The 25,201-nt window shown below is 46.2% G+C and overlaps 1 protein-coding gene across 2 annotated transcripts in view; it reads left to right on the top strand.

The window, feature by feature from the left end:
• LOC146809712 (sacsin-like) overlaps window positions 1-25,201 on the top strand; it is a 255,441-nt gene that overhangs the window by 158,286 nt on the left and 71,954 nt on the right. For both annotated transcript variants that reach the window (XM_085616550.1, XM_085616549.1), the window contains one exon: window positions 8,269-8,357. In XM_085616550.1, coding sequence (XP_085472676.1) covers window positions 8,269-8,357 — 89 coding nt within the window. The remainder of the gene's footprint in view (window positions 1-8,268; window positions 8,358-25,201) is intronic.

Raw genomic sequence — 25,201 nt, 5'->3', positions numbered from 1 at the left:
TATGGGTGAGTGAGTGGATATGTATTTAGATCTATGAATCAGTGAGTAGCTGTGTAAGTACTGGTATGGGTGTGTGAATGGGATTGAGAATGGCAGTGTGGATGTTGGAGTGGGTGTATAAAAGGTTTTATGGGGTTGTGAATGGGTGCATCAAAGACTCTGTGGATGATCTCATTAGTGATGTCATTGAGATGTCATCAGTGATGTCACTGACCTTGTCATAAGCAGTGCATGGCTGGGGCGCAAGTTCTAGCTAGCTGAGCTAACTATAATTGCTGAGTTTCTCTGGTTTTGCACAAGTGAAATGCCTGCCTAACTATAACGTCCCTGTAACCTTTGTTTTTTTCAGTGAATATAAAAGGTTTTTTTAATCCTATGTCATAACTATAACGTCCTTGTATTTTTTTTCTATAATTAGATATTGAAAATTATATATGCATGGTGCACCACTTATTGTTGTATTTGTCATCTATTTATTTAAAAAGTACATTAATCATCTTATTTCAAGATATGTTTGGTTTTCGCAACAATGTCACGGTTGCCGAGGAGACACAGCGAATACTGCATGTTTTTAATGAAGTGTAAAACACATATGTAGAGATATTTTACATAAAGTTTGAGTGGATTGCGCAGAGAAGATTGAAGTTTAATCAATTGCTGCCTTTGATTAAAACCATTGTGGATTCACCAGCCCCTGACCTCATGATTGTGCACTGTGGTGGCAATAATCTAGGCACATTAATTGGAGTATGACTGGAAACCCTAATGAAGGATACCTTTGCTGAATTGATGATGCTTTTCCCTCATACTGTTCTGATGTACTCAACATATGCCAAAGGCAGACATGTAAGTGGTCTAATCAGTTCTGTCCACTGATTGACAAAGACAGCAAACAGGTTAAAAAAACTGTTATATAGAACTGATGGAGTTCTCTTTACAGACAAAGGGAACAGGGTGTTTCTAAGCAACTTGAAACTCTGCATATAGTCTTATCTGTAACTGTCTTATACACACTCTCAACACAAAGGCTCTTGTCACAACCACCCAAGAGCCTAAACTTTTGTTCATTTTCTTGTTAATTTTTTAATTTTTGTTATTTTTGAACATTGCAACAACGTTGTAACGATCGCGATCACGTCGTGAAATCGCATAAAAAAGTAATATATTCTAAGTATTACAATACACACATTACTCACTACATCACTGCTAAAAAAACATATCTGCATGCATATTTTTCTAGTACGTTTTTTTAAAAACTGCGTTTGAACCCTACTTTGCTTCTTCGAGATGACGCCGATAGTTGTGATGACTTCGGTAACTGCGCCAATCACACCTTGTTTGGAGGTATAAAACACATATATGCACACATTTTACAGTATTTTAAACACTAGGAGTTTATTACCGCACTGTTCAAAATCCTGTTTTTGTAGGGTGTTTGTATAAAAACAATCTTTTAAACTGTATATTTTTTATCATGATGATGCTGGGCTCCACAGTGATATCGGTAGCCGCGAACACCGCAAATATGTTGCAAAATGACAAAAGAAGACATTCTATAGCCACCACCATATAAAAAATGTATAACTGCAAAATAGATTATCACCAACACACTAAACACATTATTATCTAAAAAACTCTCTATTAGCATGTATAACTCCCGAAATATCTTGATAACACAGTGTATAGCTCTTTCAGTGGAGCCAGTGACTGCATGCATCACTGTATCAGTAAGTCTCTCATTCCCTGTATAAGTATTTCAGTGGATCTGTGAGACGGTGCATCAATTTATCAATGGTTCTGTAATGAACTGCGTGACTGTCTCAGTGCATCTATGACTGGGTGCATCAGTCTCAATGGATCTGTGATTGGTTGCATGAGTCTCTCAGTTGATCTATGAGTAGGTGCACGAGTGCCTTTGTGCATTCGAAAACAAGTATATGACTGTCTGACTGGATCTGTGAGTCAATACATGAGTGTCCAAGTAGGTGACTGAGTGGGTGAGTGAGTGTGTGCATGACTGAGTGGGTCTGTGAGTGAGTACATGAGTCTCTCAGTGGGTCAATGACTGGGAGCGTGAGTGTCTGAGTGGTTCTATGAATCGGTGCATGGGTCTCTGAGTGGGACTGTGAGTGGGTGCATCATTCTCTGAGTGTATCATTGACTGGGTGCATATGTCTCTGAGTGGGTCTGTGAGTGGGTGTCTGAGTGACTGGGTGTGTGAGTGGATGCTCGAGTCTCTGAGTGGGTGAGTGAGTGGGTATGTGTATATCTGAGTGAGTCTGTGAGTAGGTGTGTGAGTCTGAGTGTATGAGTGAATGACTGGGTGTATGAGTGTCTGAGTGGATCTATGAGTAGGTATATGAGTGTCTGAGTGGACCTATAAGTGGGTGTATGAGTGTCAGAGTGGATCTATGAGTGGGTGTATGAGTGTCTCAGTGGGTCTGTCAGTGACTGTGTGAGTGTATCAGCGGGTCTGTGAGTACATACGTGAGTGGGTGTGTGAGTCTGAGTGGGTCTGTACATGGGTGCGTGACTCTGAGTGAGTCTGTAAGTGGGTGTATGAGTATATGAGTGGGTCGATGAGTGGGTGCATGAGTGCATAGGTGGGTCAGCAAGTGGGTGTAGGAGTATCTTAAGTGGGTACAAGACTGTGTGCATAAGTCTATTAGTGGGTCTCTAAGTAGGTGCGTGAGTCTCTAAATGTGTCTGTACATGGGTGTGTTACTCTGACTAAGTCTGTAGGTGGGTGTATGAGTACTTGAATGGGTAAGTGAGTGGGTATATGACTGGGTGTATAAGTGCTTGAGTGAGTTTGTGAGTGCATACACGAGTCTGTGACAGTGAATGGTGGTGTGTACAAATATATGTATTTTTTTATATTTCCACCAATCTTTGCGAAGATGTCGCAATGTCCCAGTGATGGTACATGTGGCCATGCTGGCGGTCGCAGCGTCATCGCAAATATAACATGTGATTAAAACAATAAATTTTGGACATAAAACTTCTGTCAATAACACCCCCATCTCTCAAACATGGGGTCAGCGTATCTCCACCCTGACCCCTTATGTTAGCTTTGACCCATATTTTCAGCTACTGGAACCATTCTTGATCGATAAAATGGTGGCCGAAACTTTCTGTTCAGGTTGGGTCCAGCCAATCAGAGCCTTCCCGCTGGGGCAACGCATTCACGAGTTACCGCAGAATCGCCGCAAAATCTCTGCTACTATTGTGAAACTGCCGCAAAATATCCGCGACCAGAGATATCAGTATATTGTTCGACTTTAAATTCAGAAAAACTACTGAATAGGTTTGCACCAAATAACAAAAAGCACAATCTGCGTAACAACATCTACCTTTCTGCCAAACTTGGTGTAATTCAGTCCAGCGGCTCGGGCTGTAGGTTTGAAAATGTGTTCCTAGGGGAATTAACATTACAAACGCATCCTTATTTAGCACCCTTATTTCTCGGTCCCCAATGCAGGGATCAGCCACAAACTTTTCAAGACACACAGAACCTAAATTTCATGAAGATTGGTCAAACTACGCCAAAGTTATAGGCATTTCCTATGGAATCTAGGTCCTAACTAGAACTACCTGCTGGCGATATATATTCATCCAACATCTGACATTCAGAACGCCCAGCCTGTCGAGTCGGGGCTTGTCAGTGAACATCACTCGCTCAATACTTGGAAAAGAGAAACTCGCACTCCACCTCCAATAGCTTGAAAACAAGTCCACCAGCCGATCAGTAGTGACAGACTTTTAATAATGGCAGTATGTGCAGCATAACGCACTTTGACTCCTCAAGAGTCTTAAGCATATGCAAAAACAGCATGGTCATTTACTTGTTCTTTTATACTCTAATAAACTGTTAAGAGGGGCCCATGTTAGCAAATGAAATGCTTTCACAATAGAAAACAAACTCACAATGAAAATGGGTCAATTCATAGTTCAATTGAACAGAATAGTGAAAGTCGATGAAAATATAAACAATTCAATGCTCTGATTAATCAGTTCCAATTAGAAACACTCTGGATCCAAGAAAAACCATTTCACTAACTTTAGTTCCCATATCACTGATGACTGGAGGACCACAATATCCTTAATACCTTTCAACAGTGTGTTATGTCCTCCTTCACTGATTTTGATGTTATACAGCCTTTGAATTTACTTATGAAATCATACACTCTATTCGCCTCAAAATGATTCAATTCCATGTAGGGCAGAGCGGTATGATGTTGTACGTAATATCCAAGGAAATGCAACACATGAGAATGAAGTTAAAAACACCTGCACCTTGTAGAGTCAATACTCACCTGTGATCAAGGCATTTTTTGCTGCGTCAGGGTTGAAGCTTATCTGCGTGGAGCCACGTTTGTATAAAATGCTGGTGGTATCTGGAACCTGGCTTTGGCATTCTTTTCTTTGGATGCAATTACCGGGATTCTCCGTCTCCGTCAGCCAAGGCGGTCCTGCTGGGTTGGGGCCCCCCGACGATGGTGGATGTTGCTGTGGATTGTTTAATGAGGGGCATGACCCACTTGCTCCGCACAAGCAAGTCGGAGAGACTTCCCTAAATTACCCTCCTGCAGATCCTATAGAGAGTAAAATATGTAAATACCTAGATACCTAAATGTTGCGGGGGACCAATAAACAAGCCCTAGGATGTCCAGTGGCCTCTGGGTGTCTGAGACAACCAGAAACAGGCACATTTTTCATTTGTTAACTCTGAGGCCTGAAAGCGCCTCGAATTCCCCAAAAGCCAACGTGTCTTCAAAGAGACCACTGAGTCCTCGGCTAAGCGCAGGAGAAGGTGATCTGCATAAAAATAAATTATGTGCCCTCTGTCCTCCACCACCACCCCCACCCCTTCCTCCTAAATAGCTCAGACAAGTACTCAATAGCAAGCACAAAGAGGAGGTGGGATAGCGGGCACCCCTTGTACGGTGCCTCTGTGGACTCCATATTGCAGTGAGGTGGTTGTGCCCACTCTGACTCATGCGGTCGGCTCATATAAAGTAGTTAGCCCAGTTAATCCAGCCTCTCCCTTTCCCATTTGTCGCATGGCTTCTACTAAGAAGTCTCAACTCACCGAATCAAAGGCCTTCTCAAGGTCCACAGACATCAACAAGGCCCTCTGTTGGGACTGTGGACGATAGAGGGCATGGTACATCTGTCGCAGATTGAGGGATGTACTGCGGGCTGGGATGAATCCATTTTGGTCCTCATGGATCAATGCCGGCATACGGGGGAGCAGACAAAGAGCCAAAACCTTACTAGGAAGTTCATGTTGAGCATGGACAATTATATATATGTGTGTGTCACACGCCTCCTAGTTCAAAAGAAAGAGACAGAACCGGCTGTCTGAAGGTTTTCAATCTAGCTTCTTTTATTTTTTTTAGTGTAATCATCCACACGTTTCGGCTGCCTGTGACAGCCTTGTTCAAGATGACGAGCCCAGTTCATTTTTTCATTAAATACACAATCAATTTCCTAGGAAATACCCATAGAAAGAGGACCAAAGTTTTCAGTATTTAAGCACATTCCATGCAGCGAATGTTACCGCCATATTGGAACATACATTTACACCTAAGTTTTGCAACTTATTTATCTCAATGTACGTGGTCACCACTTGTTAAACCTTTTGTTTAAAACAATTTCAATTGGAAAGTTCCATTTGTACCTACTCAAATACTTTAAATTCAATTTATCTTGGTATCCTTATGGACTTTTTTGAAGTTAAATAAACAGTTCCAACAGGTAAACTATATATGTTCTCTAGATTTTAAAGTACATAAGTGCTTTTCTTCCATAGCTGCTTTTACTTTCTAGTGTGTTTTAGATCTTACAGTACTTTGTATCTATGTGTGCAAAACTTACTCCATGTCTACCATTTAAACTGTAAGTGCCTTCTAAGTGCTGTAAGTATTACTAAAGTGCCCTATTCTCAACAGTCCTAACTATTTTAATACTATAACCTGTTTTAATTCATTAAAGTCCCTCTACCCTGGTTGTCTGAAACATGTATTAATACCAGCTTTGTGCGGTATAATGAAATAAATTAGATTCTCTTACTCCCTCAATTATATTATTTCAGATTAGGTTAAAATCCCTGTTCTCTGGAAGTTGGAAAAAAAGGTTTTTTATAAAATAGTTAAAAGCTGTTCTCCATGTGAACTAAAGTGCTACCCCTACAAAGTGCTAGTGCATATCTACCTTGTCCTCTTTAAAAGAAAAAAAATACATAATTAGCTCTACTGATAAATGTGCAGGTCTAGCTACAGAATTTAGTATAAGCAAGTGAACAATTCTTCATCCATATTAAAACCATTAGGTTCCATACTTTCCAGCTCCAGGATGAAGTATGTTTCTAACTTCCTCAACTCCCTTTCTCTGTTTCCACCCCATCTTTTCTTTGGCGCTTGTGCTATACAAATGTATTTCATTAATGATGGATCACTCTGGTGTTCCTTCTCAAAGTGCCTAACCAAGGGGTAACTACGATCTCTGTTAATAATGGCTCTCCTATGCTGCAGTATCCTCTTGTGTGGTACTACTGACATACACTTTCCTACAGAGACACTTCAAAATGTACACCACAAAACTTGTTTTGCAAGTTAAAAAACCTTGTATTTTCATAGTTCTGTTAAACACTGTCTGAAAATATTAAATACTCTCCCCGTGTTGACATGCTTTACACTTAAGACATTTTTGGAAGCCCTCTTTTTGTGGGAGCCAGGTCTCTTGTGATGTACCCCCCAAACAGTCACTTCTAACCAGATAATCCCTCAGTGATTTTGATTTTCTGTATGTTATGTCTGGATTTTTCTTCAATTCTTGTCCTATTAAAGGGTCCTCCTTAATAAAGTGCCAGTGATTATTTAAAGATCTGTCTCAATCTCTTATGTTCAGTGTTGTATGCTGTTATAAATCTAGGTGTGTCATTTTGTCTCCTGTACTTCTTCTTAACCGCTATTTTAGATGGCTCAAACAATACATTCTCTCGATTCAAATTCCTCACTTTATCTGAGGGTTTTTTTAAACCTGGAACTGGATATCCCCTTTGAATAAAAGGACATTTCATTTCATCTGCAATTCTATCATAATCCTCTAGGGTACTACATGCCTTCCTCGCTCAATAGAATTCTCCAAAAGGAATGCTTCTTATATGGGGTGTCGGATGCAAACTACTGGCATATAAAATTGTATTCTCCGCCGTTGGCTTTCTAAAAATTATAGTTTCCAATTTATCCCCCTTAACCCAAAACGTTATATCCAAGAATTCTATTGATGTCTTACTCTTCTGCCCCACAAAATTTAGATTCAGTTAGTTCCTGTTGAAATGACAAATAAATTGGTCTGCTTCCGTCTCCGTGCCCTGCCAAAGCACGAAGACGTCATCAACTACGTTAATATTTTTTCTGACCACTGTTCCAAATTCGGCCCAAGCACCTGCTCCTCCCACCAGCCAAGATGTAAATTTGCATAACTGGGGTGGAAGCAGGTGCCAATAGCCATCCCTCGTTGTTGTTGGAAAAATTAATTTCCCAACAGGAAAATGTTCTTTGTCAAGCATCACTCCATCCTTTCAAGTAGCATCCGATTATGATCCAAGAATCTCATAGGCTTCATTCCAGGGAAATGTTCAGTTGCTCTCAAGCCATATATATATGTATATGCTAGAAAAATAGACATTTGAGATGAGCACAGTGTCTGTGGTGTTGCAGGGTCCTCTATATAAAGGAGCTACTTTTTGCCTAGACTTGGAAAATACCCAGCGTTCCCTGCTTCCTTTTTTACATATATCACCTTCCCTCTCTACCCACTCAAAATCACTTTAAAAAAAAAGAAATAGCGTAAAAATGTTGTGATTTGAAAAAAAGGTTACCTGCGTGGTTAAAGTACTGCATGGTAAAGGTACAAATATATACCTGTGTGGTACTTACCTGCGTGGTAACAGCATATGTGGTAAAAAATGTGTGGTTTCCCTTATTCTGCAGCTGGGATGTACTTTTCAGCTGCTACACTGGTCTGGAATTCCTGCTATTTGAAATAATTTACAATGTCCATGGCAAGAGTTCTTTCGCAACCTGTCCATTAGAGGCACATATGTTCTAAAGGTCTTGCAAACATTTTGCCCAACTCTTCTTGCCTATCATCCCAGAAGGCCTGTATTGGGTGCTCTTACTACAGGACTGCCTTCTGTTGCACACTGGCATTGAGGTTAACATGAGTGTAAATAAAGTGCACTCTTTGTTATTTTTGCAGAATACTCCTACCTGGGCTTGCCGGATGCTTCCTTCGCAGTGATCTTAAACCTGGACTTCTTCAGCATCTTAGGAAGATTGGAGAAAGCAGTAAGACTTTTATTTGGGTATTCAATTGTACTCCTGTATTAGTAAAAAAAGGATTTACTTTGTACCTTCTTTAACGGGAACCCAAATCTTATGCATCTTTAAACAATTCCCATTCCTTATGTTTAGTCATTACTTTTAGGTACAGCCAGTCAGCTGAGTAGCATTAATAAAGGTAGATCTGTTCACAGGAGCTAGATAGAGCCTGGAGATAACAGGGAGTGCCAACCAAGCTTTGTAATGGCAAATTGGTAAAGGAATGTGTGTAAGCATTGCCACTCCGTACGGATCCAATCATGGTGAACACTGATTTTTTAATTTTTTTTTATTATTTTTTTTAAATTCTTTTTATTGGCATTTATTATAACAATTGTTACACTTATGTATTTGTCTGTATTAACATGTTACATGTGTGTCCAATCAGCTAGTATCATTATAGGCATGTACAATTACTACAAGTTCATGTAGATGCTGTATGCGCTGTAGCAGGTGTTTGCCTAGTAAAGAAAAAACGGGGGCGGGAATCAAACTAGGGGTCATCATGGAGTTTTAGGTGGTGCAGCCAGACTAGGGCACGCATGGGTCCTCAAGTATCTGAGCGGCGGCACAGTTGTATCTCACTATGGAGAATATGGGCGTGCAGGCGGACACGCGGAATAGGTGAGTGGGTCAGGGTGGTGGGAGCGGGAGGCCAGCAGGCCCCAGGTAGGTGTGAATTCTCAGGAGGGGGCTCCAGCTGTGTGGGCTTGCACAGTAGACAGCTGTGTGGCGTCGGGGGTTGCTGCGCTCGCGATCGAGTCATCCTGGGACTGAGACTGTTTGAATTGGTGTAGCAGGAGCGCCCATTCCAGGGAAATTGGGGTTTTTCGTATGCCTTTCGCTTCCTCCTCCCGCAGGGCATCCTCCTCGGCTGCAGCCCATTTGAGCACCGCCCCCGCCCATGCTGCAATCGGGGGCCTGAAGTGGAGCGCCAATGCATAGCTATGCAACGTTTAGCCAGTAGGTGAGCTAAGGAGACAAAACGTATGGGCAGTTTATGACGTTTCCTCCGAATGATTATACCCAACGCACAACACTCCCATGTGGCCAGATGGGGAAGTCCGGTAAGATCGCGGAGTGTCGTGTGGATAGATGACCAGTAGGCCTGGATACCCGGACAGGCCCAAAACATATGGTGGAAATCTGCGTCCTGCACCTGACAGCGGAGGCAAAGGAAAGTTGTGTCAGGATAAAAACGCTGCAGGCGTGCTGGTGTCAAGTAGGCCCTATGCAGAATGTAAAATTGTATATTCTTGAAACGGGCATTCCTGGACACTTTTTTGGGGAATTCGAGTGCCCTTTCCCACTCATTGTCGTGGAATACCTGTCCTACCTCTTCCTCCCAGAGAGTCTGTAGGGGTTCTAGTAGTGGAGGTGTCAATTCCCTAATTGATTTATACAGCCATGTGGTGAGATGGCGGCCCGCTCCCATTCGTGTAAGATCGTAGTACGGTCGGTAGTGGCTGAGGAGTTGACGGTACTGCAAGAATTGACCTGGGGGGAGGTCGTAGTCGTCAACGAGTTGTTGGAATGGCCTAAGTTGTCCCTCTTCGAATAGTATTTCTGCTTCGGTGACATCTCTGGATGTCCATTCCTGGAGCATGGCAGGAGTAAAGAATTGGGTATGTTTAGGCCAGCACACCAGTGGCAGTAACGGATTATAACGGGGTCGGTCTGGTGTCATGCGGTATATGCGCTGGATACATTTCCGGGCCACTTCCACCTGGAGTGGATAGGTCCTTGTGGGACGGGATCCCGGTATGAGTAGGCGGCGCAGTTCCGGTGCCGCCACCCGGCCCGCGTCTGTGTATGTTTCGGATGTGTACCTGTCAGCCGTCCAGTAGGAGAGCCACTGAAGCAGCGCCGCCAGGAAATAGGCTTCGAATGATGGGGCGCCAAAGCCCCCCTGTGTCGTGGGTAGTTTTAATTTTGCCAGCGCGATCCTGTGTCGTCCTTTGCCCCATATTAGGGAGCCAAGAAGTGAGTCCAAATCTTTAAAAAAGGATCGGGTGGGATTACTGGAAGGTTGGTAAAATAATAAAGTAGTCGTGGGACCAGAATCATTTTTGCAAGAGCTACACGACCGATCGGGGCCAGTGGGAGACTGCGCCAAAACCCGATGGTGGATCGTATACTGGCGAGTGCCCTACGATGGTTACCCTCGAAGATGTCGGTGGGTAAATGATAAAGGCGAATCCCCAGATAGCGAGGGGCTTCTGCGGTCCAGCTTATTTTCTGGTCGCCAATCCAGACCTCCTGAGGAGTAGCGTTCGGATGTAGGGGGTACACCATGGATTTATCCCAGTTCACTTTCGGACCCGAGGCGTCGGCAAATTCGGTCAAAGTGGTCCCAAGCAGGGTGAGATCTGTTGTGATGTCCCGTATATAAAGGAGAAGGTCGTCTGCATACAGTGATACACAATGTGTGGTATCTGCGAGCGGGATGCCCCAACCCTGTCCCTCCCTGCGGAGACGGATAGCTAAAGGTTCGACGGCAAGCGCGAATAACAGGGGCGAGAGGGGGCAACCCTGTCGTGTACCCCTATGTATCGCGAACTCCGGGGAGACGTAGCGTCCAATGCGGACCCGGGAGGTGAGTTTAGTATATAGAAGGTGGGTGTAAGCTATGAGCTTGGGACCAAGGCCAGCCCGTCTGAGAACCGGGAACAGGTACTGCCACGTTAGGGTGTCGAAAGCCTTTTCGAGGTCCAAGACCAGGAACGCCGCTCGGGGAAAGCGATCGCCGATCTGATCCTGGATGTGAAAAAGACGGCGTATGTTCTGCGAGGTATTCCTGCCCGGGACAAATCCACACTGGTCTGGGTGCACCAGCGGACGCACGATTTGGGAGTATCTATCCGCCAAGATTTTCCCTAGGATTTTACAATCAGCTGTGAGAAGTGTTATAGGCCGATAAGAGGCTAGAAGTTGGAGGTCACGGTTGGGTTTCGGGAACGTTACGATCACCGATTCTCTCATGGACCTGAGCAGTTCGCCAGTTTGCAGGGCTGTGTCCAGCACAGTCAATAAACGGGGGGTCAGCTGGGGGGCAAAGGTGGCGTAGTACTCAAGTGGAAACCCGTCCAAGCCTGGGGCTTTGTTGCGGGCCAGGACTCGTATGGCGTGTGTAATCTCAGAGGTTTGTATCTTCGCATCTAAGACCGACTGCGTCAGATATATGGGGGAGGGGGAGGGGGTCCAGGAAGTGGTTGACTGCCTCAGGACCCCATGACAGGGGGCCACTGTAAACCGCTGAATAATGTTGATGGAATGCCTGAAGGATCTCTTCCTGGGAGTGTACCGTTGTGCCATGTGGATTAATTATTGCCGTGATAGGCTGCACCTCCGTGTCTTGTTTAGCTGGCCATGCTAACAGTGTGCCCGTTTTGTCGCGGTCTTTATGCATTCGGGTCACGTAGGCCCGAAAGTTGTAACGCCGTAGGGCCGCGCAAGCTGCCTGGTACTCTGATTTAGCATGGGCGATTTGTGTCGCCACTGCCAACGAGTGGTCGGTGGCCTTTGTGGCAATAGCGAGCCGCTTTTCCGCTTTGTCGAGGGCCTGCTCCAGGGTACGTTTCGCCCCTGCTCTCTGTTGAATGCATTCCCCTCTGGCCACCACCTTAAAGCTGTCCCATTCAATTAGGATTGAGGATGCGGTCCCTGTGTTGTGAGTAAAGTATTCTTGTATACTACGTCTCTGCCCGTGCGTGAAGACTGGGTTCGTCAGACAGTCTCGTGATAGGCGCCATGTGGGGACAGGGGTATGTGGGGGCCTCCATTGAAGGCTTAAGAGGTGTGCATCATGATCGGAGACGACCCTACCTAGGTAATCTGAATGGCATACCTGCGGGAGAAGTGTTGCTGTACATAGGAAACGGTCCAGCCTGACTCGTAAGTTGTGGGGGACGGAGTGGAAAGAGTACATACGTGTTTGAGGGTGATGTAGTCTCCATGCGTCCGTGAGTGACTAGTGTGCGACCCATGCCTTGAATCTCTCTATTTGTCTGTAAGTGGGGGAGTGCGGGAGAGGTGGGTAGGAACGGTCCAGTCCTGGGTCCAGAATACAATTGTAGTCCCCCCCAAGTATCCAAGGTACGTGTGTGAATTGGGCTAGGGTTTTCGTGAGTCTGTCCCAGAATTTGTCTTGGTCAACGTTTGGGGCATATATGCTTCCCAGGAGGACAGCCTGACCATCCAAAAGTCCCTCCAATAGGGCAAATCTGCGCTCCCCGTCCACCACCCGTCTGAGTTCCCGGAACGGAGTTCCTGGGCGAACCCAAATCAGCGCTCCGGGGGCAAATGATGAGTAAGTTGTAGCACATATAAGGCCGCGCCACTTTGCGTGCACCTTGCCTGCTTCCGCTACATTGAGGTGGGTTTCCTGTAAGAAAAGGATGGACGCTTTCTGGCGCCTCGCTTAGGCATAAATTTTGTAGAGTTTACGTGGGGTGTGGAGGCCGCGGGCATTTAGTGTGAGTATGTTAACGTCTGCGTTTTTCGCTAACGTCGCCATGGGTAGTTTATGTTGTGTGTGGGTCGGGTGAGATGCCCGCCAGAGCGGTCGGTAGATGGTCTCCTAGGGATACGCTGCACGTGAGAAGAATAGAGGAGAGGTGAACCCGGCCGCTCAAGTGTTCGGCTTTGTGGGGGTGGGGGTCCATGACGAAATGGGACGTGTATGAACTGGGGTGCAAACAACGTGTAAGGGTTCGGGAAACAGTCCCAATGCAAAGGACTCATCGTTCTAGAGACGGTGTGTCCAAACTCCCTCCCGTAACACTGGGGGGAAAACCTGCACTATATGATGGGGGGTGGCGACATGCAAATGCGAGGCCGCGCGTCTAACGGGCATGCAGAAGGATCATTGCACGTCACTTGCAGGGTATCAAACTCTTCTCTCTCAACAGTGGTTACATAATGGACATTACTCATAAGGATACAGTTAGGTAGGCTGTTGTACTGGGCTGAGTCACGGTAAGGAGGGAAAGGCTTGTCCATCCAGCAGCCCTTCTGCCGTTTGTGGGGTGACGCTGGGGGGTGCCACTGAGTCAACCCCCGAGGTGGTGTCATCGCTGTCATTTTCGCCTTCCGATGAGAAGAGGTGTGGAGGGCGATCTATGGATTCCGAACGTTGGGTGGAGCGCAGATCGATTACTGCTTGTAACGCTTCGCGCCTCTCCTTCATGATCTGTTCTAGATCCGGCGAGTCGTGGGTGCCAGAAGCCGTTTTCATCTCGGTGTTGCGGAGTTTCATAGGGCGCTTTCTAGCACGGAAAGTTTTGAGAGGTGAACCACTTTTGAGGTGAGTGTCAGGTGTCCGCGTGCAATGTTGCTCCGCCCAGTCATGTGCCGCCTCTGCGGTCGTGAAGAAAATGGAGGAGCCCTTGTGGAGGATCTTGAGGCGGGCCGGGAAGAGCAGAGCATATTGAATGTTGTTTTCACGCAGTCTCCGCTTCACGTCTAGGAAGGATGATCTTTGTTGCTGCACCGCTCGGGCATAGTCCGGGAAAATCATTATCTGTTTGTTCTCTACCCGGAGCGTCGCCGCTTGCCGCGCCGCCCGGAGTACTGCGTCGCGATCCCGGAAGTGGAGGAATTTAGCTAGTAGTGGCCTGGGGGCCGCTCCAGGCATGGGTTTTCGGGCAGGCACCCTATGGGCTCGTTCAATTGAGAAGAACGCTGTTCGGTCTGCTGCTGGGGTGAAGGATTTGAGCCATGTGTCCATATACTCTATGGTGGTTGCCCCCTCAATGCCCTCCGGCAGTCCCAGCACTCTGATGTTACAGCGTCTCGAGCGGCCTTCCAAGTCCTGTGCTCACTCCTCCACCGCAGATAAGCGAGTGAGAATTCCTTGGAGTGTCATCTGGTGTTCTTTTAGCGTAGGCTGCATTTCCTCCAGTGTCCGTTCCTCCGCCCTCACCCGATCAGCAAGTTTGCGGTGATCGTCTCGGAGAAGATTGACATCCGTCGTCAGCGTACCGAGTCTTTCTTCCATCGATATCCGGGACAGTTCAATGGCGGCAAGGACTTTGTCTAATTTGTCCGAGATTGATAGGTCTGATGAGGGTGCGGTATTAGAGGACCAAGTTGAGGTTTTCGGCATATTTTCCGGGGCAGTTTCTAGTTTGGCGTTGTGCTGTGCAGGCTTTGGTTTCCCCATCTTCGTCTTATGTGGGAGGGAAGGACCGCTACCACTGGATGAGACCCGCAGGTCCCTGACGGTGCAGTGCTTCAGTATATGCGAAAAGCAAAGGCCCTGCAATATCAGCAAACGGTGAGGGCGCGTCTCCGCAAGGAGGCAGTCCTTGATAGTATGCTGTTTCCCACTTTCCACCAGGTAGCCCAAGCGGGGGGCGGCGCAAGATGATCCAGGCGGGGAGCGCCTCCGCCAGGTATGGGGGGTAGTGGATGATTTGCTCCGATCGTTAGGCCACTCTCTTGGGACGCGCCCTCTCGGTGGTACCAGTGGAGCAGATGCGCGTTGGAGGTTCACAGGTGTCGCTCTAGTGGGCGGAGGGCTCGGCTCAGACAGACCGAGGGGCTACGGCTGCCTCCCTCGCACAATCAGGGCCCTCGTGGAGGACTTGCTGTGGAGCCCGGTGTCACATAGGCGGCCACATTGGGGTCAGGCAAAGGGTGTTTTCGGCCGGCGGTGGGGACCGGGGTCGCGGCGCCCCTACCAACAGCCGCAGTCTCTCCCGCTCCCACTATGTGCCGACCATACTGGGTACCTGAAGCGTTCTGTGTGGAGTCAAGGCCCACCGGGTGCCGACTCCCTCCAGCGGTGTGATCCGCCGCGTCGGTCCGCCCCTGCCCCCGGTGTCGCCTGAGCCCCGGGGGGGGACCCAGGGGTGATCCGCTGTGTCTCTTTCTGTAGGTCCTTAGCCGCGGTGTGTGCGGGGCGAAGCCCCTGCTGTGGGTAGTCAGTGCATTCGGGCAGCCATGCGAAGGTCAGGCAATGTCCCACGCGCCTGCCTGGGGAGGTCCGGGACCACCGCCGATTCCTGACACTGCCCCGCGGCCCTTCCAAACGCCAACCGCAGCGGCACCTTGGATGTCCAGTGAAGGGGGGGGCCCGCCGAGCCTGCTCCAGAGCCCCGCCGGGCACACGATGCGCTGGATGGTGAGCGTCATAGGGGCTCCGGTCCTCGCCCGCACCCAATTCCGCGGCACAGTCCTCTGCCGATTCACCAGAGGCTCGCGGTATCCAGACGCCGCGCGAGCCGTGCGCGATGCGCCACCACTCCCAGCTCCGTCCCCACACTGCCTTCGGACCGTTCAGAGTGCCGCCGGCGCCATCTTGGAAGTCGGGTCGCGGCGCGGGAGGCTCCGTGTACTGTGGTCCCACATGGGGGCCGCGGCCATGGGCGTCCTCAGGTCTCCGCACACATCGCACCCTCTGTAGATTAGGTTCCGATGGGTCTGGGGCCGTTCGTCGGCCTTAGTGACGCTCTAGGATTGATATTAGAGGCGCCCGAGCCCGGAGCCTCAGCAGTGCATGTCCGCCATCGTGACTTGCGTAGCCACGCCCCCATCACGCGGTGAACACTGATGTTCTCTCATGGTTGAACCCGTGTTCCTTTCACCTCTCCCTGGAATTTATTTAGATTTTTCAGTGAAGATGATAGGATCAAGGACAGGGCCCTAGCAACATTATAACAATATAGCTATGCCCTTGAAATAACTGACATGCCAGAGTGCCAATTATATACTTTATGGACTAGGGTAGCATATATCCTAATAATGTAATATAGTTTAATGCACTTTAAGTAGTTCATCCATCACAGGTGTGCCACTTTGTCTGCTTTGTTTCTAAAGATACAGTTGATGAGTGAGAGGGTTATTTGGGGTGTCTTGCGGGCAGTCACTGATTACTGGGAAATGTGTGGGTACTGTCATTTAAAACTGATGATCTGGGACCACAATAATATTGCACTGCACCTGGAGAATGAAATGGCTTCCTTTGGGCACTTGACATTCTCAGGGTAGATAAGGTGGGCAGTCAAGCCTTACTTTAGGAGGTGGTCGGGGTTAAAAAGATATATGGTATGACACATAAATATTGACTAACTTCAATGTCCAGTCAGTACTTTAACTTCAAAGAAGAAAATCACCTTTATAGGTAAATAAAATCCAATATTTACAAAGAGGGTCATAAGATGCTAACATCATCTGTGACCCACTTTCCCGCCTGCCGGAATATCACCTCAGACCGGTGGATTCTTATCCAACCTGGTTATTGCCTGGTGCTCACTTCCACACCTCCAAACATTCCACTTCACAATCAGAAACTTTCACCACATGAGCAGTTGCTTGGGGAAGATGTTCAGGTGCACTCCTGGAACTTTCAGTAGTTCCCAACGAAATACTGCTGAACAGGCAGGACCTTTTCATGCAGAACCACAGAAAAATCAGACATCAAGATCTTAGGTCCCTCAACCGTGTGATCTGGCCCCTGAAGTCTTAGAATTTGGCTACCTGAAGCTCTCATAGCAGTGCATGGACATTCTTAAAGAGGCATGTAGGCCTACTACTGTTATGCTGCTAAATGGAAAAGGTTTATTCATTACTGTAATTCCAAACATGTTCATCCATTAGCAGCCAAATTTCAAGACATTGTTTGCTACTTATTTCATTTCATACCTCTGGTTTAGTTTTTGTATCTATAAGGTGACACCTAGTGGCAATAGTGGCATATCTACAGAACAGACAACACTCTTCCCTATTCAGGATTTCAGTCATCAAAGCATTTCTGGAAGGTCTTAAAAGAGTGATTCCACCCAGACTGCCACCAGCTCCTACGTGGAACTTAAACATTTTATTAACAAGATTAATATTAATGGGCCCGCAATTTGAACCTCTCTACTTCTGCCCCCTCCAGTCTTTATCCTGGAAGGTGACATTCCTAGTTGCTATCACTTCACTCAGAAGTGTCACTGAGCTTCAGGCATAAACTTTAGAAGAACCTGTCTTCCAATTTCAGAGAGATAGGATGGTATTTCATACCAATATTACATGTCTTTCGAATGTGGTTTTTCAATTCCACCTTAATCAATCTATTGACTTGCCTGGTTTTTTCTACCAACCTGACTCAGTTGCAGAAAGGTCTCTGCATAACTATACTATTCTGATGTTTTAGTATAGCGCATAGCTACCAACCGGGCCTTCCAGTGCTGATAACAACAAAACCAGCCGGAATGCCTTGATGAACTTCAGGCTAGTGCTGAGCATAGACAAAGTAAGCATAGGAATAGCCGCTGCCCCTTTCTCTGCTGACCTTAGCTACCATCAGGAGCTCTGGGTTCCCGGACCAAAGAGGCCTCCTTGGAACATAGGGGTTGGTTAGGTTCTGGATGATGAGTGTATGACCGAATGGACGATGCAAAGCACCTTAAATTGAATTATTTTCTGAACTGGTATCCATGCAGGGGGTTGCTAGTGCTGGATTGGCTGAATGGTGCTTGGGGATTTTATGAAGGATCCTGGAAGCAGCGTTCTGTACTACTTGAAGTTTCCATAGCCTAGACGTGAGCTGATTAGTCACTGCAGTTTTCTGGCCTGGGTTTCCATGGTAAGGTTGACTTCACTCCAAACAACCAGGTTTTTTACTGCCTAGGCGGGCTTAGAAATCTCTCCTAAGTGCTCTGGCCATGACAATTCCATTCCACTTGAAAGGTTGTTACTGACCACACTTCCATCTTGTCACCATTGAGTTTCAGGCTACTTGCGGATATTCAGTCTATCACCTTCTTTAGCCAGGAGTTAAGTTGGATGGATGTTCCACTGGCTTCTGGTGTGAGGGTCATGATGATTTGCGTATCATCTGCCTATGTCACTAAGTCTAAGCCATGTGCACGCACAATCTCTACCAGGGGGGACACAGAGAAATTAAAGAGTGTGGGGCTCAGTGAAGAGCCCTGTGAGACTACATACTTTAGAGGGTGGATGGCTGAGAAGAGGGCATCTTCGCATACCTGGAAGCTTCAATTGTCCAAGAAGACTTCCAGCCATCTCACGATGTCCCCAACAATTCGGGCTTTTCTTATCCTCTGAATGAGAGTGGTATGTGAGAAGGTGTCAAAGGCTTAGCTTATTCTAACATTATCATGGCTGCCAAGCTACCTTGGTTCGGAATAGATCGGAGTTCTTCAGTGGCCACTAGCAGGGAAGTCTACGTGCTACTACTACTACTGTCTGGGTAGGGTGGAGAATATCATGAGTTTTCAGAAAACCGCAAGGGTCTTTGTTGACATTTTTTCCAATTATTTGCTAGCTACTGGAAGTAGGGAGAACAGTCTGTAGCTGTCTGCTAAGAAAGTATTGACTGTGGATTTGTTTAGTAGCGGTTTTACTATAGCATGTTTCCTTGCTAGGGGAATGTTGCCACTTGCCAGGGAATGATTAAGAATGTCCATCAAAGTGGACAGAACGGCGTTGCCACCCTTTCCTAAGATATCGGGAGGTGCCAGATCAAGCGGCGGTCCTGATTTTATAGATTTAGGGTTGATTCAATAATTTAGTTGCTTAGTGCAGGCAATGCGGACAAATTCGTCCTGTCATGGCCTTGCCAGAGAAATTGTGTTAGGAGTGACAGCTGTAGGTAGGATTTTGTGTTGACTTTATTGAGAGAGAAGTTAGCAAACATAGTGCAGCGTTCTTCTGAAGGTGGCGGGGCCTACAGAGCTTAAGGGTGATTTCATAAGGCTCTTTACCACCATAAACAGTTCCTTGATGAGTTGGGAGCATTCTCTATTTTTTCCTCAAAGAGTGTAATTCTAGTCTGTCTTATGGCTAATTTATAGTTTTTTATGGGTGTTCTATAGCTTTCTTTGCTGTGGTCATCATATGAACTTCTCAATTCTCTTTGCCTTTTTTTAGCTGCTCTTTTTAGTCTAATCAACTCTGGAGTGTACCATGGAGGTCTCCTTTTTGTCTGATTGGATTTATGAAATCTGCAGGGCACAAGAGGGTTCAATGATTTGTTTGGCAATCTCTCAAATGAGTTATACCTTTCCGTTGTGTCTCTACTCAGAGTTTAAGCAGATTCAATGAGTGCCTCCGCCCATTCCCTGACATCAAGACTGAATCAAGATCGCCGGGGTCTTTGGGGTGGGGGGCTGCTTGACTGTAGTTTTAGGGACCTCAAGCCATAGGGGGACTTTGTAGTGGTCAGACTAAAATATTGGGATTTGGGATATTAGTAAAAACAGGGTCTAGGAGATGACCTCGATTGTGTGTGGGTGCCTTGATAATTTGCCTTAATTGTAATGCATCAAGATCTTGGGCTAGCTCTAGCAATTTTGCAACCATTTTCTTCAAAGATCAGATCTTAGTCCCCTTGCAGGGTAAACTTCACTTTCTGAAGATTGCATTCTGCTACTATATCTGGTAGCACTTTAGCAAACTGGGAGTCAGCTCCTGGGGGACGATGCATCACAATGCCTGAGAAGGTGAAGGGTTAGACCTCAAGTGAAAATTGAAGGCTCTCACATCCTGTAATGTCGATGGGTGTGAAGCTGTCCATAAATTCTTCCTTGAAAATTATGGTTAACCCACCACCTCACCTCTTCTATCCTTTCTATTGCAGCCAGCTATAGCACAGCCAGGCGGAAAGGTCATAACTTTGTCTGGAGTTGACTCTTCTTTGAGCCATGTTTCTGTAGGAACATGGTTTCTTCTCTTCTAAGAAGATAAATAGCTCAGAGCAATGTTTTGGCAGCGATTTGCAGTTCGGCCGATGCATCTGTGTCTTGTGGATATGACTTGACCTTAGACATAAAACGAGCTCTCATGAACTAAATGATTTAGGAAAACACAACAACTCTTTGTTGCTTTTTCAAAACCACACAAAGGAAGGGCCATCTCCATGTCAGGCATTGCACATTGGATTGTCAAATGCATACAAACATGCTATGCTAAAGCTAAAAGAACTTCACCTGTCCCTTCTAGAGCTTACTCATAATACAATAGGTCTTGCATTTGTGAGAGGTTAAGCTATTGGCATTGTAAATGACAATTCCTTTTATTTATGTGTTTTCAAAACCAATACATATATAAAAGGCATTTTCATTTCTAATGCCGATATCTTAAACTCTCGCAAATGCAAGACTACTTTCATAGTGGCTGCGCCCCTTTCTTTTGATGCTGCTCGCCGTACTCAGGTTACAGCGAGCCACGTCTAAAGAAAGGAGCGTGGCCACCATTAAAGTGAAAGCACGTCTTGGGGCGCTTTTACCCCAAAAAACATTTGTTCAGAAACAAATGTTTTTTTTGGTAAAAGCGTCCCATGCTGTGCTTTCACTTTAATGGTGGCCACGCCCCTTTCTTTAGACGCGTCTTGCTGTAACCTGAATACAGCAGCAGTATGGTATTGGGACTTTCACTGCAAGAAAACAAAATGTTTCGTAGCGTGGCCGCTAAAGTTAAAGCGGGACTAGCTGCCATATTAAATAATAAAGAAGCGCAGCCGCTATACCGCGCTGCAAAAGTAAATCGATAAAGTAACACAGCTGCTATAGTTAAAGCGGACCGCCATTTCTAATTAAAATAAAAGCGGGTGGCGTGCTGCTTGTAGGAACGCAAGTAGTGGGTAGAATAGGGGCAAATCGTTGAAAAAATAGTGCTCACAGACTAGATAAAGCAGACCGTGTAACAACATAAGTAAAAAGTACATTCATCATGGGAGGTTACAAATGCAGACAAGGTGGTACTAAGAAGGGACCACTAAGCCTATTCACAAATGAAAAGCAACGATTTAGAAAGGACAGTAACAGGAGCAATTGAAAAGATGGGCAGGAAATGGGCTGAGCTTCAAGTCCATACCTGAATACAGGATGCCTCGTAGAGCTGTGCATGCACTGCCCAGGCTCGACCTAAAAAGGAGTTTCAATAGCCTTTCTAGAAAATATACCTATAGCTGATTTATGAAAAGTAGCTACACGATCTGCACCCCATACATTCACAAAACATTACTGTGCAGATGTGCTAGCCTGTCAACAAGCTAATGTGGACCAAGCAGTTTCACAAACACTATTTCAAACATACCATTAATGGAGGAGCGCTTTACAGACCATGCTAAGCATGCAAATCTACAGCTATACATCCCTTAAACGGAAAATGTTACTTACCCAGTAAGATTCTGTTTGTGGCATGTAGTTATGTAGATTCACATGGGACCACCCTCCTAACTGGACATCTGTGTTTGCTACCGTTACTTTTATAGGTTATCAAAAACTCCTCTAGCATGGACTTCTTACTTACTACGCTCTTCTTCACATTCCATCCTCTCCTTCCTTGCAGGAAAACAATCTAACAATGGAGTCAATGACCATGCGCATTACTAGCAAGAGGAGTCACACTACCTTGTGACTTGAAAGACTTTCTTTGATGAAAAACAACTTACACACACCCAGGCCCAAAACTAGATGGCAGGATTATGCTAAGCATGTGAATCTACAGTACCACTAGTCACAAACAGATGCTTACTGGGTAAGTAATAGTTTCCCTTGTATGCCTCTAGAACAAGGACAAACTTTACCAACCAAATGAATCAGATCATATGGTAGAGATGTCAAGGCAAACATCTTCCTGGTTCTTGGGAGACTGGCCAGGGCAACACATGAATCTAACTACAAGTTCATCAGTTCATCAAAGAAGGACAACATTGCAGCCTCGTAACCAGAAGATGCAAAAGCTGGACCTCCCTTCTCCTGGTATGATGCTCTATGGGGATCTTTAGGTCATGAGTGATCTCACTCCCTAGACACATTCTCCATGCAGATTCTCCAGTGATCTGGGCTTCGGAAAGACATTTCTAGGATCATGCCATCCTCTGGCAGACAGGGTCCAGCTCTTCATGGGGAGATAAAAGCTCTCTGTCTCTCATCAGGAGAACAGCAAATCTTCTAGCAGTATTCAAACACTTAGTACCAATCTATAAAGAAGGTGGAAACGCAGCAAAGGAGCCACTTCATGTGTTATGCCTTTTCCAGCACTGGTGTACCAGCCTCCTCCGTGTCGGGATGAGCTACAAAACACTTTTTCAAGTAGTCCAGTATTTACTATCTTCTTGGAACCCAGTTGGGAAGCCAGCAATAACCTGAGTTCTGCTCTATTTAAAAGGCCAAACTGAAGAAGTGTATCTTCCTTTTGGTGTCCATGTTTTTCTTGGCATTGAAACTAAGAACCATAACTTAGACCACTTTTTTAGATTGCATGTCAGACAGGCCTGCACAATTGGCCCAGTTTCTTTGGACACCATCAACAGGAAAAGAAAAAGGGGATGAGAGAGTTTGCCCCCACCCACTATGCGCAACACCTTTCAGAGAAGGGAACTTGGTAATGTTGTGTAGCTCCTATAAAAGTTATACAGGATTTGCACATTTGGAAGGATACAATGTAGGATTGGTGACAGACTGACTCTGTACACCCCCACCGGGTATGTTGGCCTTTTATACCAACTAGCTCACAGTGCCACTAGAATCCCCTCTTACCAAGGAGAGAATAGTTTGTGGCAACCATCCAACATGACAAACCTGATCCCTCAGGACCATGGAAACAATATACTACTTTTCGCACAGTCACTCGTGCTTACTTAGTTTGTCTCCGAGAGATACACAGAATCAACAGGCTGGGCATTTTCAATAAGTATTTATTGAACAGTTGTTATTCTGGTGTAGAATAGATGAGCTGCAACAACTGTTAGACAGTATAAGATTTAAATGATTAGCAGCACTATGAAGGTAAATAGATGGAATAGCTCTACCATCTTGCAATAATCATAAATACATACGAGTATATAAAACACATGATAAAAAGATGCGTACTCCTACGATGCCTCCCTAACTAGATGTTCTTACATGTACCTAGCATGTGTATAACCATTACCTGAAGTGAGAGACTGGGACCCCTTCCTGGTCTTGAGTTGGACACCCCGCAAGGAATGTTTTAGACCAATGCGAGCTGGAGTGTCTGCAGGCAGGAACCTCAGCGTCTCTAGTCAGTGTGTCTGCCGGGAAGTCTCAGTCTCCTCTATCTATCTTAGCAAGATGTGATGTGTATATACCCATAGGTCTCCCCAGGAGTCCTACCTCGCTGTATTACTGTGTCGGCCTAAGGATGACGTCGGGCATGAACTTTATACATAGATATTATACAGAAGATGGTAGTCCTGCTGTGCTTACAAGAATCCTCATGCATACTGTATGAGATTTCGAACTATGGAAAACCCACAATCTGAATGCAGTATTGTATCTAGATAAAAGGTCAGTCCCTGTAAAACCATTACAAGTGTAATGTAGGGAAGAAGATAGGTGAAGGGTAATGAAGTTACCAGGCCTATATTATGGTACCTGTATGGAATATAACCCCCACTCCTCTTCCGAATGGACGACATAGTTAAATTCTAACTTGTACGCAAAAAGTTAAAAACATTAGGTTCGAGGCATATGAGCTGCAGATCACACACTTAGGATAGTAGATCGCCATCTGGTGTTGGGCTTGGATGCTTGCAGGTTGTTGTTGTCTTCGGAAGAAGTCTTTGGTCACGAGATAGGTGACTCCTTCCTTGGACTACAGTGCGCATGGGCATCAACTCCCTCCTCAGATTGTTTTTTTCCGCCATTGGGTTCGGATGCAACTTTTCCGCTCCGGTTGGAAATATCAATTCCAAGCTTCTCGAAACAAAACATCGAAACACCTTCATCCTCGACATCGATTACATCGGCTCGATTGCGGACGTCGACGCGGCCCGCTGGGTCAATCCACGCCGTGAGGCCTACGGCTCATGGAAAGGACTCCGTTCAAAAAATGCCCCCAGTGTGGAGCAAAATTTCCGCACAGTGACCACCACAAAGTCTGCAACCTGTGCCTATCACCGGAACACGACGAATCCAGCTGTCTAGCCTGCGCTGCATTTCGATCCAAAAAGACCATTCGGGATCGAAGGGCTCGACGCCACAGCATGGCACAGAGACCAGCTCCGGAACCAGAGGACATGAAGGCTCAGATGTCCCGGAAGAAGATTCCGAAGATCTGTAAATAATTTCCAAAGCAGACGACTCAGATGACCCCATCACTCCTGGGCAACGTGTGAGTACCACTGCCCCTGCCCCAACCCCACCAAAACCAAAGGCATTGGTCAAGACTTCGCCTGCTGGCCCAAGTCGAGACCGAAAACATCCTTCAGAAGCCCCGCCTCCGGGCTCGGCTCTGAAGAAGCATAAGCCTTCCGGTAGCTCGGGACCGAGCAAACCGCATGTAATTGTCCAACCGGCACCATCGGCACCAAAGACAAAATACTACTCAGCACCGAAACCACCAAAGCCAATAGAGACACCGGCACCGAAGGTTCCCAAGCCCACAGATACACCTTCGGCTCCGAAAACCACATCGGCAGCGAAACCATCATCGGTACCGAAACCACCGGCTAAGGACTCTCATACGCCTCCTAAAGCCAAACACGCTACCGATCAACCAAAACCTCGATCGGAACCGAAGAAATCTGTACCAAAGTCTTTTCCTGAAGAACAAGAACTTTTTCATCCAGACCCAAGGCAGAAAAAGATCTATATCAACCCCAAAACTGGACATGTCACCACGTTGCCATGCAAAAAACGGAAGCTGGACACACCACCTGCCCCAGTTCCTGTAAATAGGAAGGACTCTTCTACTTCCCCTATCCCTCCTTCCTCTCCTATACTGCCTCCTATCCCACCCCCTCTGCCTACACAACCATTACATATACCCTCTCCATCTCATACACCACTACCACAGGATGAATATGATAACCTAGGGGGTGGGGGTGATCC

The sequence above is a fragment of the Triturus cristatus genome, chromosome 7 (assembly GCF_964204655.1).
Source record: "Triturus cristatus chromosome 7, aTriCri1.1, whole genome shotgun sequence".
NCBI lineage: Eukaryota > Metazoa > Chordata > Amphibia > Caudata > Salamandridae > Triturus > Triturus cristatus.
Note: the sequence above shows the minus strand (reverse complement) of the source record. Positions and strands in the feature narration are given on the sequence as shown.